General features: G+C 52.9%; 1 protein-coding gene across 23 annotated transcripts in view; it reads right to left on the bottom strand.

The window, feature by feature from the left end:
• PRRC2B (proline rich coiled-coil 2B) overlaps positions 1–12866 on the bottom strand; it is a 98834-nt gene that overhangs the window by 45042 nt on the left and 40926 nt on the right. For 21 of the 23 annotated variants that reach the window (XM_079927894.1, XM_079927896.1, XM_079927895.1 and 18 more), the window contains exons 2-6: positions 11574–11743; positions 10556–10733; positions 7685–7787; positions 5136–5208; positions 1125–1268 (exon numbers count right to left, since the gene is read on the bottom strand). In XM_079927894.1, coding sequence (XP_079784020.1) covers positions 1125–1268; positions 5136–5208; positions 7685–7787; positions 10556–10733; positions 11574–11688 — 613 coding nt within the window. In that variant the 5' untranslated portion in view covers positions 11689–11743. The remainder of the gene's footprint in view (positions 1–1124; positions 1269–5135; positions 5209–7684; positions 7788–10555; positions 10734–11573; positions 11744–12866) is intronic. The other 2 variants (XM_079927891.1, XM_079927885.1) reach the window with 1 other exon arrangement.

Raw genomic sequence — 12866 nt, 5'->3', positions numbered from 1 at the left:
TAGGAGTTGAAACAGGTCCCTGAGTACCTGACCCCTAAGAAAATGGAACCCAGGACCGGAGCCACAAGGTCACAGACTGCTCCCAGCTCTTCAGGTGCCTCGTGCGTGATCTTGGCCAAGCCCTGGTCACCCCTCAGGCCATCTGCTTCTTCATCTTCTCAAACGAGGAGATGGGAGTGATCCCAGAAGCTGCTTCTACTTCTAAACGGTTATAATCCTATAGCAGCTCATCTTAGTTAATCCCAGAAAGTTAGAGTTCCTGGCCTAAGGAATTTGATTATGTATTTGGAGCAGCCAAAATACCCCAGCATAGGCCGCTGAAAAGGCCGTATGTTTTATGAGAGCTGCACGGTGATTGTTTCATTTATAGGATATCTGTTCTCGCTTTGGGATACCTTGGGGATTAATCAAAACAAGCAGATAAAAGTCTCTCATATTTCAAAACCTGATCAACTCCCCCCCCCAAGGGCTACTTCAGAATCCGTGATTAGAACAGATGGAAAATCCCATTCCTAAACAACACCTTGAATACTAACCACCCAAGACCACGAAGAAAAAAATAGTACCAGTGAGAATTGCTACACAATCCTGCTGACCCCTTGGCCAGACCCCAGATGAGGGGTCGTGGAGGCTAGTGCTGGGCCGGCTACTCAACCAGGGGAACGTGTTAAAAAAAAAAACAGATTCTAATTTGGCTGGGGATGGGCGAGGGTTGGAAATCAAGACTTTTTAACAAACGCCCCAAGTGATTCTGACAGGATTCAGCCAAGTTTGGGAGCCGCTGGTTAGAAAACAAGCTCCTGAGTCGGGAATCAAGTTAACTGACCCTTGGTCTGTCTGTCCTCGCCGTGACCACCCAGGCACAGCAGAACTAACATCTGATGCCTGCTGGGAAGGCGGACAGGCCTGGCCTAACCCAAAGGACAAGAAAGGAGGAGCGACCTCCAGCCCAGCCCAGGGAATAAGTCCAGCAGACGCATGGATCAGGTGCAGGATCAACGGGCGTGCTTTCCAGCCAGGGAGCCTGGCTCCTCGAGAAACGGCATGCTTCTACGAGGGCAGAAAGACAAGGGGAAATTCTGCTGTTCCCGTGGGTGCCCAGACAGGGGCTGCAGTTCACTTACTCTGAGGGCGGAGGCTTGGTCCTGGCCCATACGACAGATCTAAGACGCCCTTTTCTTTGCCAGCCTTGTCCTGCCCTCCAGCTGCTTTCAGCGTCGGAAATTCCTCGGGAGAGAAGGATAACAGTCGGCTTGAGGCCCTTAAACCTGTCAAGAGAGTTGGGAAGACGTGCGGAGCAGTGAGATGGGCATCAACGGCTCTCTGCTTAACAACGGCACACGCTGGCAGCCACGCTGCCCTGAAGGGAGCTCCTTCCTGGGGCGCCGTCTGCGCTGGCCTTCTGTGCCCGCAGAGTGGCACTAGGGTTCCCTGACAAAGGGAGGCTGCCCGCAGACCGCACCAGGTCCCTCGCCAGCCACCCTGCAGGAGCTGGTCACAAAGGGCAGGGGGTAAGGTATGGCAGCGGTTCCAGCCCAGATCCTTCCCTCCCACTCCTGGAAGAAGGCAGTAAGGTCCTTCCAGTGGCCCTGGGGGGCGGATAAGCACGGTCTTTGGTGAAATCAGCCCAGTGAAGCCAACTGCTTTTGGGTGGAGGTAATGCCCTGGCCCCCAACGCCTCCACCCTAGATTTACACCCTCACCCTAGATTTATGCCTCTTCGTCTGTCCACTCCAGTTGACTATTTTCTACAGAGATCCTCAAGCCCTACAAGACCAAACATTTCACTCTTGCGATCTGGGAACAACTTCTTTGTTCTTTCATTCGTTCCCCTACACTATGAACTCTGCAGAGAAGCCTTTTCTTAACTTTGTTCCAATCACTCACAGCACTTAGCACCGGGAACCTGCAATCGTCTTTTCAATGAATAGATAATAATAAACGATGCATTTTAGGGTCTAGAGTGGGATTTGGTCCCTCTCCTGGAATACACAGCGCATGTCCAGCACCACACAAACTTAATAACAGCAACATCACACAGTAAAATGTCCAACTGTGACATGCTTTGATCCCTAGACAATACAGCCAAATCTGTCCCTAGGTATTACTGATCTGAGGACCTGCTAACTCAGGCAGACTTTGCCGGAAAGATGCAGCAGGGATTAGTGCAGATGCACAAGGCGGTGATTCATCCACCATCCCACTTAGTAAAAAGGTCCAGGGTCAAATGAACATGCCGGGGGGATAACTGGACACATTATTAACCAATGATTAACCTGAGAGATAATCGCCAAGTGTCGCAAAGGAGCACTACTGCTCACATAGTTGCTTCATTATGTTAAAAGGTCATTGGCAAGAATGAAATACGAAAGTCTTGCTTTTAAAATATGGTAGAGGGACTTCCCTGGCGGTTCAGTGGTTAAGACCCCGCGCTTCCACTGTAGGGGGAGCGGGTTCCATCCCTGGTCGGGGAACTAAGATCCTGCATGCCGTGCAGCGCGGCCAAAAGAAAAGAAAAAAAGGAGATAATTTGAAGTTAAAAAACAACAGCAACAACAACAGCAAACGCCTAGTACTTTTTTTTCTGCCTCAACAGTCATGAAGGTATTATTCTAATCATGAATTAAACTTACCCTCCACAGATAAAAAAGATAAAGTGAAGAACTCAAAATCTCAAACCAAAGTAGTAGTATTCCTAAGGTTTGAACACCCTGTAATGTTCACCCACCAATCCCTCCTACCATCTGTTCTCTGCCATGAGAAACTGAGGCAGTGAAATCAGGGGCTTCTCTGAGGCCCCAGATGGAGCCGCCGGTGGTGCTCTGGCAGCAGAGCCCACGAGCCATGTGCCTCTGGCCTCTGCCTGAGGCCACACAAGCAGGCCTCCTGGGCCTGATCCAAGTGAAACAGACCAAACGACCACCTTCTACATGGAGAGAGTCTGTCAACTCAGGAAGAACCCTTCTGAGTTCCAAAGAGTCATGAAAATGTTTGTGGGCCACACCCCCAAATCCCACAGCCCTGGTGGCATCGCGGGCTTGTGACCCCGGCATAGGAGGGGAACCAGAAGCCGGGTTCCCGCCCCGGCCCCACCTGGTCGGCACGTGTCTGTTCTCTCCTCTTGGGCTACTGGGCTCTGCCGTCTCCCAGACGAGCTATCACATGTTTACAGAGTATTTTACTGTGTTTTAGGATTATTTTCTAAATCAAGTTTTCTTTTGATAGGTAATACAATCAAAAGGTTCAAAGGTAAAAAGCCTTAAAAGAGCATAAACAGAAGCCTACCTCCTACCCTCGTGCCCCATCTGCCTACTTCAAACACCCTCACAAAACAGGTAGTCTTCTGTTTCGTTCCTTCTCTCCCTTCCTCTTATGTTTCCTTCCAGAGATTTTTTTTTAATGCGCATACAACATTTTTAGAAGCGTACTTTCCCTCTCCCCAGTTGTTTGCACAAATGGTAATATACTCTGCGTACTATTCCACACTTTTTTTCACTTAAGAATATGTCCTGGAGATCTTGCCAGATCGGTAGAAAACTGCTTTTTTCCCTTACAGCCAAGTAGTATTTCATTAAAGTACCATCCTTTGACGCACATTTCAAGGGACTGTGTCCAACCTTTTGCTATTACAACGTTGCAATGAATAATCTCGTGCATGTCATTTCACACAGCTGTAAGTATCATCTACAGGGTGATTTCCTCCAAGTGGAACCTCCAGGTCAAAGGGTATTCGTGCTGGTGTGTGACGGGCAGTGCCAATTTACACTAGTTTTTTTTAATCTCTGTAAGTTCTTGTTAGATTAAAATGAATATTCCATTTACTTAAGGAAATTGCAACCTTATGGAAATGAAGGCTATAGAAAGCAAAGAACCACTGTTAACAGTCCAGTGAATCATCTCCGTCATGCCTCCGTGAAGACCTTGCTTCCCGTCTGCAGTGCCTTGTTGCATCCCCGCCCCACCTGGCCCCGCTCACCCTCCAGGCTGGGGCAGCCAGCTGAGCTCCCCCTGCCCTTTCTCCTCTAGGCGAGCTGCGGCTCCAAAGCCCCCGGCACACCTTCGGGCTGAGGAAGGGGTGGGCCTTCAACCGCACAGCGACCGGAGGCTAGAGGGGCCCGTCCTTGGGGCATCGGAGTGGCAGGGGTGTGTGGGGAAGGTGGCACACGGAGCTGGTTTTCTACTCTAAGCCATAAAACGTAAAGTCTGGCCAGGCCTTGGCCAGCAGGGATACGCAGAAGACAGAGGGCAGTGCCGGGACAGGAGCCAAGGGTAAAAAAGGCAGCCCGTGCTGGTTTACAGGAAAAAAAGCAACTGCGGTGTAGCCACTCACACCACCGTCCCTCTCCATCCAGCTTGGGGCGCCGCCCAGCGTGCTCTGCACAGTGTGCTAGAAATACGCACGCCTACGCTGGGAAACCAGGAGTTCATGTAGAAGAATCTGGGTTTTTGGCTCCTCTCAAGAACACCCGTGGACCCTGGGCCCACATTCTCAAAGGGCTCCAGATGCTGGAGGGGAGCCAGATTTCCCTCTGCCCCAGCGCCCCTCAGCCATGCCACTCGGGGGCCGCTCTGCTCTGGGCCTGCCTTGGAGCCATTTCAGTCTGTTGCTCGGCATTCACTTAAAACTCGGGATGCTTTCCCCTTCCACTCACCCCACAACGGCTGTGCAGAACCACTGCAGCCGTCTGAGTCCCTGTGTCAGGCGGGACACCAATGGTAACAAATACCACGCAACCTCCGCATGCTCTGGTGTCACTGCCCAAAAGCAAGCAGTTCCCGAGGCTGCTGATGTGCAAACCCAGGTACAAAACCAGTGCCCCGCAGGCAACACCTCCTCCCTGGGGGCTGGGGACTCGCTCCAATGGCGGCTCAGCCGACGAGGGAGCCCAGGGCCAGCGCCCGGTCTCTCCGCACACCTTGGGAGGGCTGTCCTTAGCAATAATGTTCAGTGAAACCAAAGAGCTGACGTGCTCTGCAGAATCAGCACTTCCACCGCCGGGGCAAAGGCAGTAACTCGCTCTGGGAGGAGAGTCCACAAAGCTGCAAGCCGAAGACTGCCTGGACAGAACTGGAGCAGCCCAGAAAAGGCACACCTCCCTCCCACCCGCCCACCGCCACGCCACACACACACTTACCACCTTCGTGTCCTGCTGGCTTTCCATTCAGCTGTGCCCATGACTTTGGTCCACCTGGCGCTGAATTTGTATTCTGAAAGAAGGAAGACAATGAGAACAGGGTCTGCGGTCCACTCCCTGAGCGAGTCAGAACAAGGTGCCCTCAGACCCTCACCTGAGGTCCAGACCCTACACTGATGTACCCTCCACCACCACCAGCGGGGTAAGGTCCAACCACGCGGGCTTTCCACGCAGCCTCCCACTCGGGCAACAGTCCAGGGTCAGGACCCACGGCCACATGACAGACGAGGGGCAGGCCGGAGGGCGAGCGGCCAGCTCAGGGTCCCACGGCAGAGCCAGCGGTGCGCTCGGAACATGCTGCCAGGCTGCCCCTCATGCCCACGCAGAGCTACTCTGTCTTGCTCCAGGGACAAGACCAAACCCCAATTCTAGTGTGTCTGAAAAACTGGGTGGCGCCGCTAACAGAACACGCGCGCGGGAAGGCTCACGTGCCTGACGAGTCGCTGGCCAGGCGGCAGCACCACTTTCCACAATCACTGCCGTGCCACAAGGCACCACTCCCCAGGTGCGCGGCCTTCCGCCTCCACTCATCTGGGCTTGCCCGGCTCGGCTCACCTCTGCTGAAAGCTCACCGCACGCCAGGCACGGTGCTAGGCACACCTGGGTCACTTGGGTTAGACACTCAGCTAGCGAGGCGGGACCAGGACTTGTCCTCACCCTGCCCACGCCCAAAGCCCCTTCAGGTCCCCAACCACTGAACTCAGCTGTCTTCCCAACAACATGCTACTTAACAACCGAAGGTAAAGATACACAAATCCAAGCTGATGCAGCATGACGTTCCATCACTTACTGGACTAGATCCTGGATAAACAGTTACCCCTTCCCATCCTCCCCCTGCCTCTTCCGCCACACACACTCAAGGCAGACGGCTGTCTCTCTTGCCTTCGATGCAGAGCTGAGTAGGCGCAATAACGCCTGTATTTATCACACACTTGCCCTGAGTGCTTGACCTGAGAGGCCTGGAACGCCCAGGGTCCCCCGTGCAGACCACACAAGGGAAATGCCAGCACCGTGACAGGGGCAGGGCAGCCCCTGCTGGGAAGGGCGAGGCTTCAGACCAGCGGGAAGCAGGGGGCCCCAGGGCACTGCCATCCCACAGCCTCCGGCTCGGGGTCTGCAGCCAAGCCTGAAGCCACAGGGATGGCCCCCACCCTCACCCCCGGAAGAGAAGGCCTAGGGGCCACGAAGGCGTTAACAACACTGTGGCAAATCTCACCCCAAAGCTGGGAACCACCGGGGGTCTCCTCCCAACACCGTCCCCGCACGAGAGGAGAGCTGGTAAGCGCCAGGCGGAGGGCCCGCGTGCCAGCTGCAGGACAGGGCCCGACCCGACCGCAGTCCCCGCGGCACCCGTGCTCCACAGGTGCCCAAGCCGCACGCAGGCCCGGCCCAGGCCTGTTTGTCTCTAACAAGCTTGGAAGGTGAGTCTGACGTAGAGCCAGGGCTGTAGAAACAACCAGGGCTCCTTAATCGCACTCAGCTTCAAATTCTGGGAAACAGATACGAACTCCACACTACATGCTCTGACTGATCAGCAGGTCCCAGTGGATTTAGGCCAATGAACATGCAGTCTCGCATGAATGTGGATTTCTTCTTGCTTCTCCTTTAATTTCAAAGCACAGTTCAGTGTTGGGCAGGGAGGGTGTCCCTCTGGTAAAGCCATAAGCTTTCCCCGCAGATGGGGACGGCACCTCGGTCCTTCTACTGCCCAGGCAGCAATGCAAACTGAGTCATTCTTTCAAGGGAGCCAGTGAACGCCAGGCATCTGTCTAGATTTTTTCTGGTCTTCTAAAAGATTCAGACACCTTGCCTAGATTTCTAGCCACCAGATACCGGCCTCTGTACCCACAGACAGACACCAGTGGGCCAAGTAGGATATGAGCTCTTGATTAAATCATGACTCTGTTTAGAGGCGTATGAAGTGCAGCAACAAATAAAGGATCACAGCTTGGTATTTCCCACAGCATGCTCTGAGAGACACTAGTCTCTAGAGACGTTCGACGAAAAGAGGTTTCCAAGGATAAATACATTTCGGGACCGCTGGCCATGATGTCCTTTTCTCGGAGACTCACAGGACACATTAGCATACTGAAGACACCGAGAGAAAGTATGACATTAAGAAAACCAAGCAAAGGAGCTGGCTTCATTTTGTTTTCCAAACTCACCAGACCACTGAACCTTCTGTAGCCTAACACCTGCTGTCTCCTTTTGACACTTGCTTCCGGGGAGACACTGCGGGGGGCCCGATCTAGCCTGTAGCTGCCAGAGTGACTCACCTCAAGCTAAGGCAACTGGAATCAAATTAGGCGTCTATATTCTATTCTGCATCTGGGGTCTCTCTCAAGAGTCACTCATCAGGTTTGCCTCTGGAATGAGCACGTCACGCAGAGCCACGCTTCTCAGCGACAGCTCCCATCGGTCCCCAGCGCCAGGGAGCTCAGAGGCGCCGACGCCTAGGCAAGCATCGGGACCGGGTCCCCAGCACCTACCTCCTGACTGATCGACTGTGTCGGTTTCTGCAAATTGGAGACAGATTTCTGCAAACCCGGCTGCGGCAGCAACTCCGGCGGCTGAGAGGCCGTCGCACTGGAACTAGACAAAGGCAGGACACACACAGGAATTAGACAGGCGCCGGCCAAGCCCACAAGGTCCCTCCACATTCCCGAGAGACACGGCTGCTCGCTGGCTGGGAGCAAGACCTCCTCTGGCCAATAAAGATACCTTCCCCGGCGGACTCCTAGGCTGGCCAAGGCAACGAGAAACTGGACCACCTGTGAGGTCTGCTCACCGACGCCTGATAGGACAGGCCAGCCCTCTGCCTTTCCACAGAGCCTTCTGTCTGCGAAGACTGAAAGCTCACGGCCAACAACGAAGTGATGGAGGACATGTCACGAGGGAGACTGCGTCGGGGCAGGGAATGGGCTCTGAGCTCCCGCCCCTCGCTCCTGACCAAGAGCTCACAGCTCCTCAGGGGCTGATCTCTTTGAAGCATGAGCAGATTTTTTTTTTTAAACCTTCTCCTGGCTTATAAAAGAAATACATGCTCATGATAAAAATAAATAAATACATGTAACACAGAATTTGTCACGATCTCATCCTCCGGAGAGAAACTCAAGCAGATTTTTCTACGTGTATTAGCATAGCATTTTGTAACACAAGTAGGGTAACACCATACACACAGTCCAGCAACTCGTGTTTTACTCAATGCCCTTGACATCTTTTCGTGACAACACACATGGATCTACTGCTTTCTTTTAATGACACAGTACAGGTGGATGGGCCACAATGTGCCAACCTCCAATTTTTCTTCTATTACAGATAAAACTGCAATGAGCATTTTTGTGTACACATCTTGGCACACTTGTGTGTATGCAATTCAGTAGTCTAAGTTCTTAGAAGTGGGACAGCTGGATCAAAAGACGTTTTAAAGTTTAAAAGATACCGTGGAGCTACCCTCCAGCAAAGGTGCGTCTGTCGATCTATACCCCACAAGTCATATTCTGAGAGCAATAAGAAAGGGTTCTGAAGGAAGATTTCTGCCAACTTGCAGCCTTCCAGTCACTCGTTCTGTTCAACCTTCCATGCGACGAGCTTCAAGGAGGACAGCAATCCCCTGGCCAGAATCCACCCAATGCCGGTGGCTCAGCTGAAGGCAAATTCTACACACATCCAAGGCTTACTCAACCGAGTAACTCACCACCTGTGATTATTACACAATGAAGGCCACTGACCCTCCTCTCTCACATCACCTTCTACCTGAAATAGATGCTTCCAGGTGGTGTCACTTCTGTGGTCTCCAAACACTGAGTCCCAGCAGGTGTGGCCCCCCTACTCGGCCAACTCCCTGACAGCCTCGTGAGGATGTGGCCCAGGGGAGGCAGAGAAGCAGCGCCGGGGTCTGCTGCCCCCGCCAACACTCACTCTTCACCTCTGGCTGGCAAACATGCTTCAGCACACTGGCCTCGTTGAAGATGCCTGACGCTTTCGATGCTACTGGTACATAAGACTGGATAAAAGGAGGGAGCAAGGCTTTGTCCTCTCTCTCTAGAACTTTCAGTAGCAGAGGCATTTCAACGCTTACACTGAGCTGTTTGCAGCGTCTACACTTGAACAGAATGAGGACATCCGCCACGTATCACCTCTGTGCCAGGCCCTGTGCTAAACACGTGACTTGGGCCAATCTCATCCATTTCCTGTAGCCACCCCCGGAACCAGGTGTTATTTGTACTTCACAGGAGGACAATGATGCTCAGAAGTCAAATAAACCAGGTCCCATAAATGGCCTGGCTGGAAATCACACACATCTGTCCAGTTCTAAAAGTCACACTATACCGTCAATCAGGATGATCCCTAAGCCAACGGTTAGGAACTGTCTTAAAATTTCAGTTATTACTGATCATCTGAGCGAATTATTGGCTCACTCTCTACATATGGTCTGAAGTAACTACAGAAGTTTTACAGAAGCTATTGGCCACTTCCAATTAGAGAAAAGGACCCTGGCTGGCAGGCTGTGCTCTGGGCCACTTTTACTTTCTGGGTCCTGAGTATCAATCAGCAGCCAGACCACAGGGGAAACACAGGGCAGGAGAGGGTATGAGGCTGGACTGCTCTGTTTTCACGGCCAAGCCCAGCAGCAGGGCTCTGCCTGCCAGCCTCAGAGAGGCCCCGTCCTTCCCCAAACCCCTCCCAGCGCAAACCCCAATCCTCTTTCCTGGACACCCTACCGCTGGCTGGAACGCAGCCGGGCCACGGGCCACGGAAGGAGGAACGAAGGCTCAGGCGGCACACTCGTGCTTTCAGCGCCACCACACAACCTCCCTCTAATGATGATCTCTGTGCCAGATCCCGGGCCTCCTAAGGCTCCCGTAAGTGCTGTGCCGGCAGAGGGTGGGCCTGCAGGGAGGCTGCGCGCTGACCCCGAGTGCCTGGACTGGGGCGGCTGTCCTCGTAACTGAGTCCTACAGAGCATGTGCAGACACCTGTGTGGGGCGCTGCTGCCCCAACAGCTGGGACGGCTCCACCTTCTCTACCTGGGGCCCAGCACCCAGGGACCCCAACCAGGTGAAGCACTCAGCTCTCCCCACAGTGGCTCCTCTGGGAGAGGTGAGCCCTTCTTAACAAGGCACAGGGGACACTGGTCACCAGGGAAAGGCAGCTCACAGAAACACTGTTGCATCGGCTCCCAGAGCCAGGAAAAATGAAGGCAGGGAGCAAGAAACTGCTAAGTAGCAGGAGTCGGGGTGAAAGAAGCTTCCTTTGGAACCTGCCCAGTTCTCCAGAGCTGCCCCTGCAGGAGGAGAGGGGGCCGGCCACGGACGCAGCTCCAGCTCCCGGCCCTCCGCCCGCCCCTCTGCTCTCACCTCTTTGGGTCTTGCTGATCCTGCTTGTTTGCCCATCCCGTCCCGTCCTTGGGTACTATAACGATGTTGGGGTCGTTTCCTTTGTTTTCAGACTTCAAGCTTGGCAGGTTTGCAGGCGGTGGCATACGCCGGGCTGTGGCAACTTTCCCGAGACTCTGTAAGCCATGTCTAGGAATAACTGTGTGGAGGGAGAGGTGGAAAGAGATGTTGCACAGAAAGTCATGGAAGGAAAGATGCCAGGTTCATTCAGCTGCTCTTCCAAACTCTAGAGGATAATGACAGAGGCAACCAAACAACAAACAAGGGACAGACCCGCCACGCAAACACACAAAAAGTGCTTGGTGGTCACTTGTAGTCAGTCCTTTTACAAGCCCTTCACCGAGGACTTCAGAGACACAGGAGCTGCTGAAGTCTGTGCGGAGGCTTCCAGTTTGCTCGTGGGCAGAAGGCTCAGGGCGTTTAGGACATGGGGGAGGGGCCAGGCCTAGAAACCTCCATCCCACAGAATGACTAGCCCTGTGCAGAGGGGAGACTGCTCTGGCCTCGTTACAGCAGGACTGAAGGGACAGCCTCGCCTAGACCCAAGCCAAGCCTGAGCAGGGCCCCCGGCATTCATAAAATTCTCAAGGGGTGTGGACAGAATCAACAGGAACTTTCCCCGCCAAGCTCCGGAATATTAGAACCATGAAACCTAAAGGGGTAACTCTAATGCAAATTAAATTCCATTCTGCCCATCGGGCTCAAAATATCCATGGCTTCAATAAGATAAGACAGAGGAGGAAATAATCCTAGTACAGCAGAGTCAGGATATTCCAGGCTCTGAAATCATACATCAATTAGGAGCAGAGGGTGACGTGTTTCCCCTGAACTACAGGATGACCTCCACGTGCCCAGCAGACTGGTCTGCATGGACCATTCCTGTCTGACCAGACAGGGGACTCTAGGTTTTCCTGATCCTTGACCTGGAGCTTCTCGCTTAAGGGAAAGCATAAGGAACTGGCCTCCAACCCCCTCTTACCTGAGGATCTGATCGAGTCTACTGATTTTCCTTTATACTTATCAAACAGGCTGAGAGTCGAATACTTGCTTTTCCCATCCTTGCCCTTGGTTATTTGCCCCAAACGATCGGACATTGCGATGAAATGTCATCTAGTAAGGAAATTTTTCTCGGCACCGCTCCCGATCTGCCTTTGAAGTGGGGGGAAAAAAAAACAAAAAGTGTTAATCCACCAGAACCTCTGATCCAGTGGACGGAATCGTTCAGGGCTCACGGATCTCCTTAAAGATCTGAAGAACGCTTTGGACGGACTCTGTCCCTAGAAAGTTGCCCTTAGCGCGCACGGGCAGCCTTGCTCACATTTAAAGAGCAACGCTAAGAACCCTCCCTGCCTGAAAAGCAGCTGACTCTTATCACTCACCAACCACACTGAGATGTAAACTTCTGCACACCGAGTCCGCTCCCTGAGTCAAGGACAGCTCCGCAAGGTGGAAAAACAAATGCTCGCCCCTTGTAGCACATCCGCGTCACATCGAAAATAAGGTCGTCCTTATGGAAGGCTACTGTCCATTTCAAGGATGAGCAAACCCAAAGCAAAGGGAAGCACACAGTCAGGAAATCACCCAGGAACAGCGGGGTGCAGGTACCTTTCACACTAAAGGACCAGCACTCCGAGATGCAGACGGGGCAAACAGAGAGCAGGCCTCCCGGTGCAGAGCCCCCGCGGCTTCACCATCCACTCCTGCCTTCCACTCAGAGAACGTCTTGAAAAACCGACCAAGGAAGAAGCTTTTCCCCTCTGCCACCTTCTAACTTTCTACAGGCTCCTCTAGGAGCACTTTCCTCATTCACTTCCTCGCTCATCCATTTCAATACTCAGTAAGGCCACATGCCAGCTCCAGTGCCTTTTATTCCACCCTCACCCTTGGCCTCACTGGCTCTAAACTTGACCATGGAAAACTGAAACTTGTACAAGTGACCATTACCTCCCATTAGAATTAGTGTATGGAAAAGAAAGCTAAAGCACCAGTTTGGGCATGTCGGTAAAATGACAGCACGGAGGTAACTGTGAAAACATCCATGACTCATAACAGGCACTTGGTGCAGCTGCAGCACGAAGGTCTGTCATTTGATCCTATTCTGAAGCCACGCCGGCCAGAAGAGCACATCCAGTGAGCTGGGTACATCCATCCTTTCATTCATTTCACATGAAACCTGATACTCAAGACCCGCTGGTCACTGTCTCAGGTACAGGAACAGATAAGCACGCAATGTGTATCCGGAAACACTCAGGCACCTCAATGGATGCCTAGG

This window comes from Stenella coeruleoalba (assembly GCF_951394435.1).
Source record: "Stenella coeruleoalba genome assembly, chromosome: 7".
Classification (NCBI taxonomy): Eukaryota; Metazoa; Chordata; class Mammalia; order Artiodactyla; family Delphinidae; genus Stenella; species Stenella coeruleoalba.
This window is presented reverse-complemented; position numbering and strand designations above follow the sequence as displayed.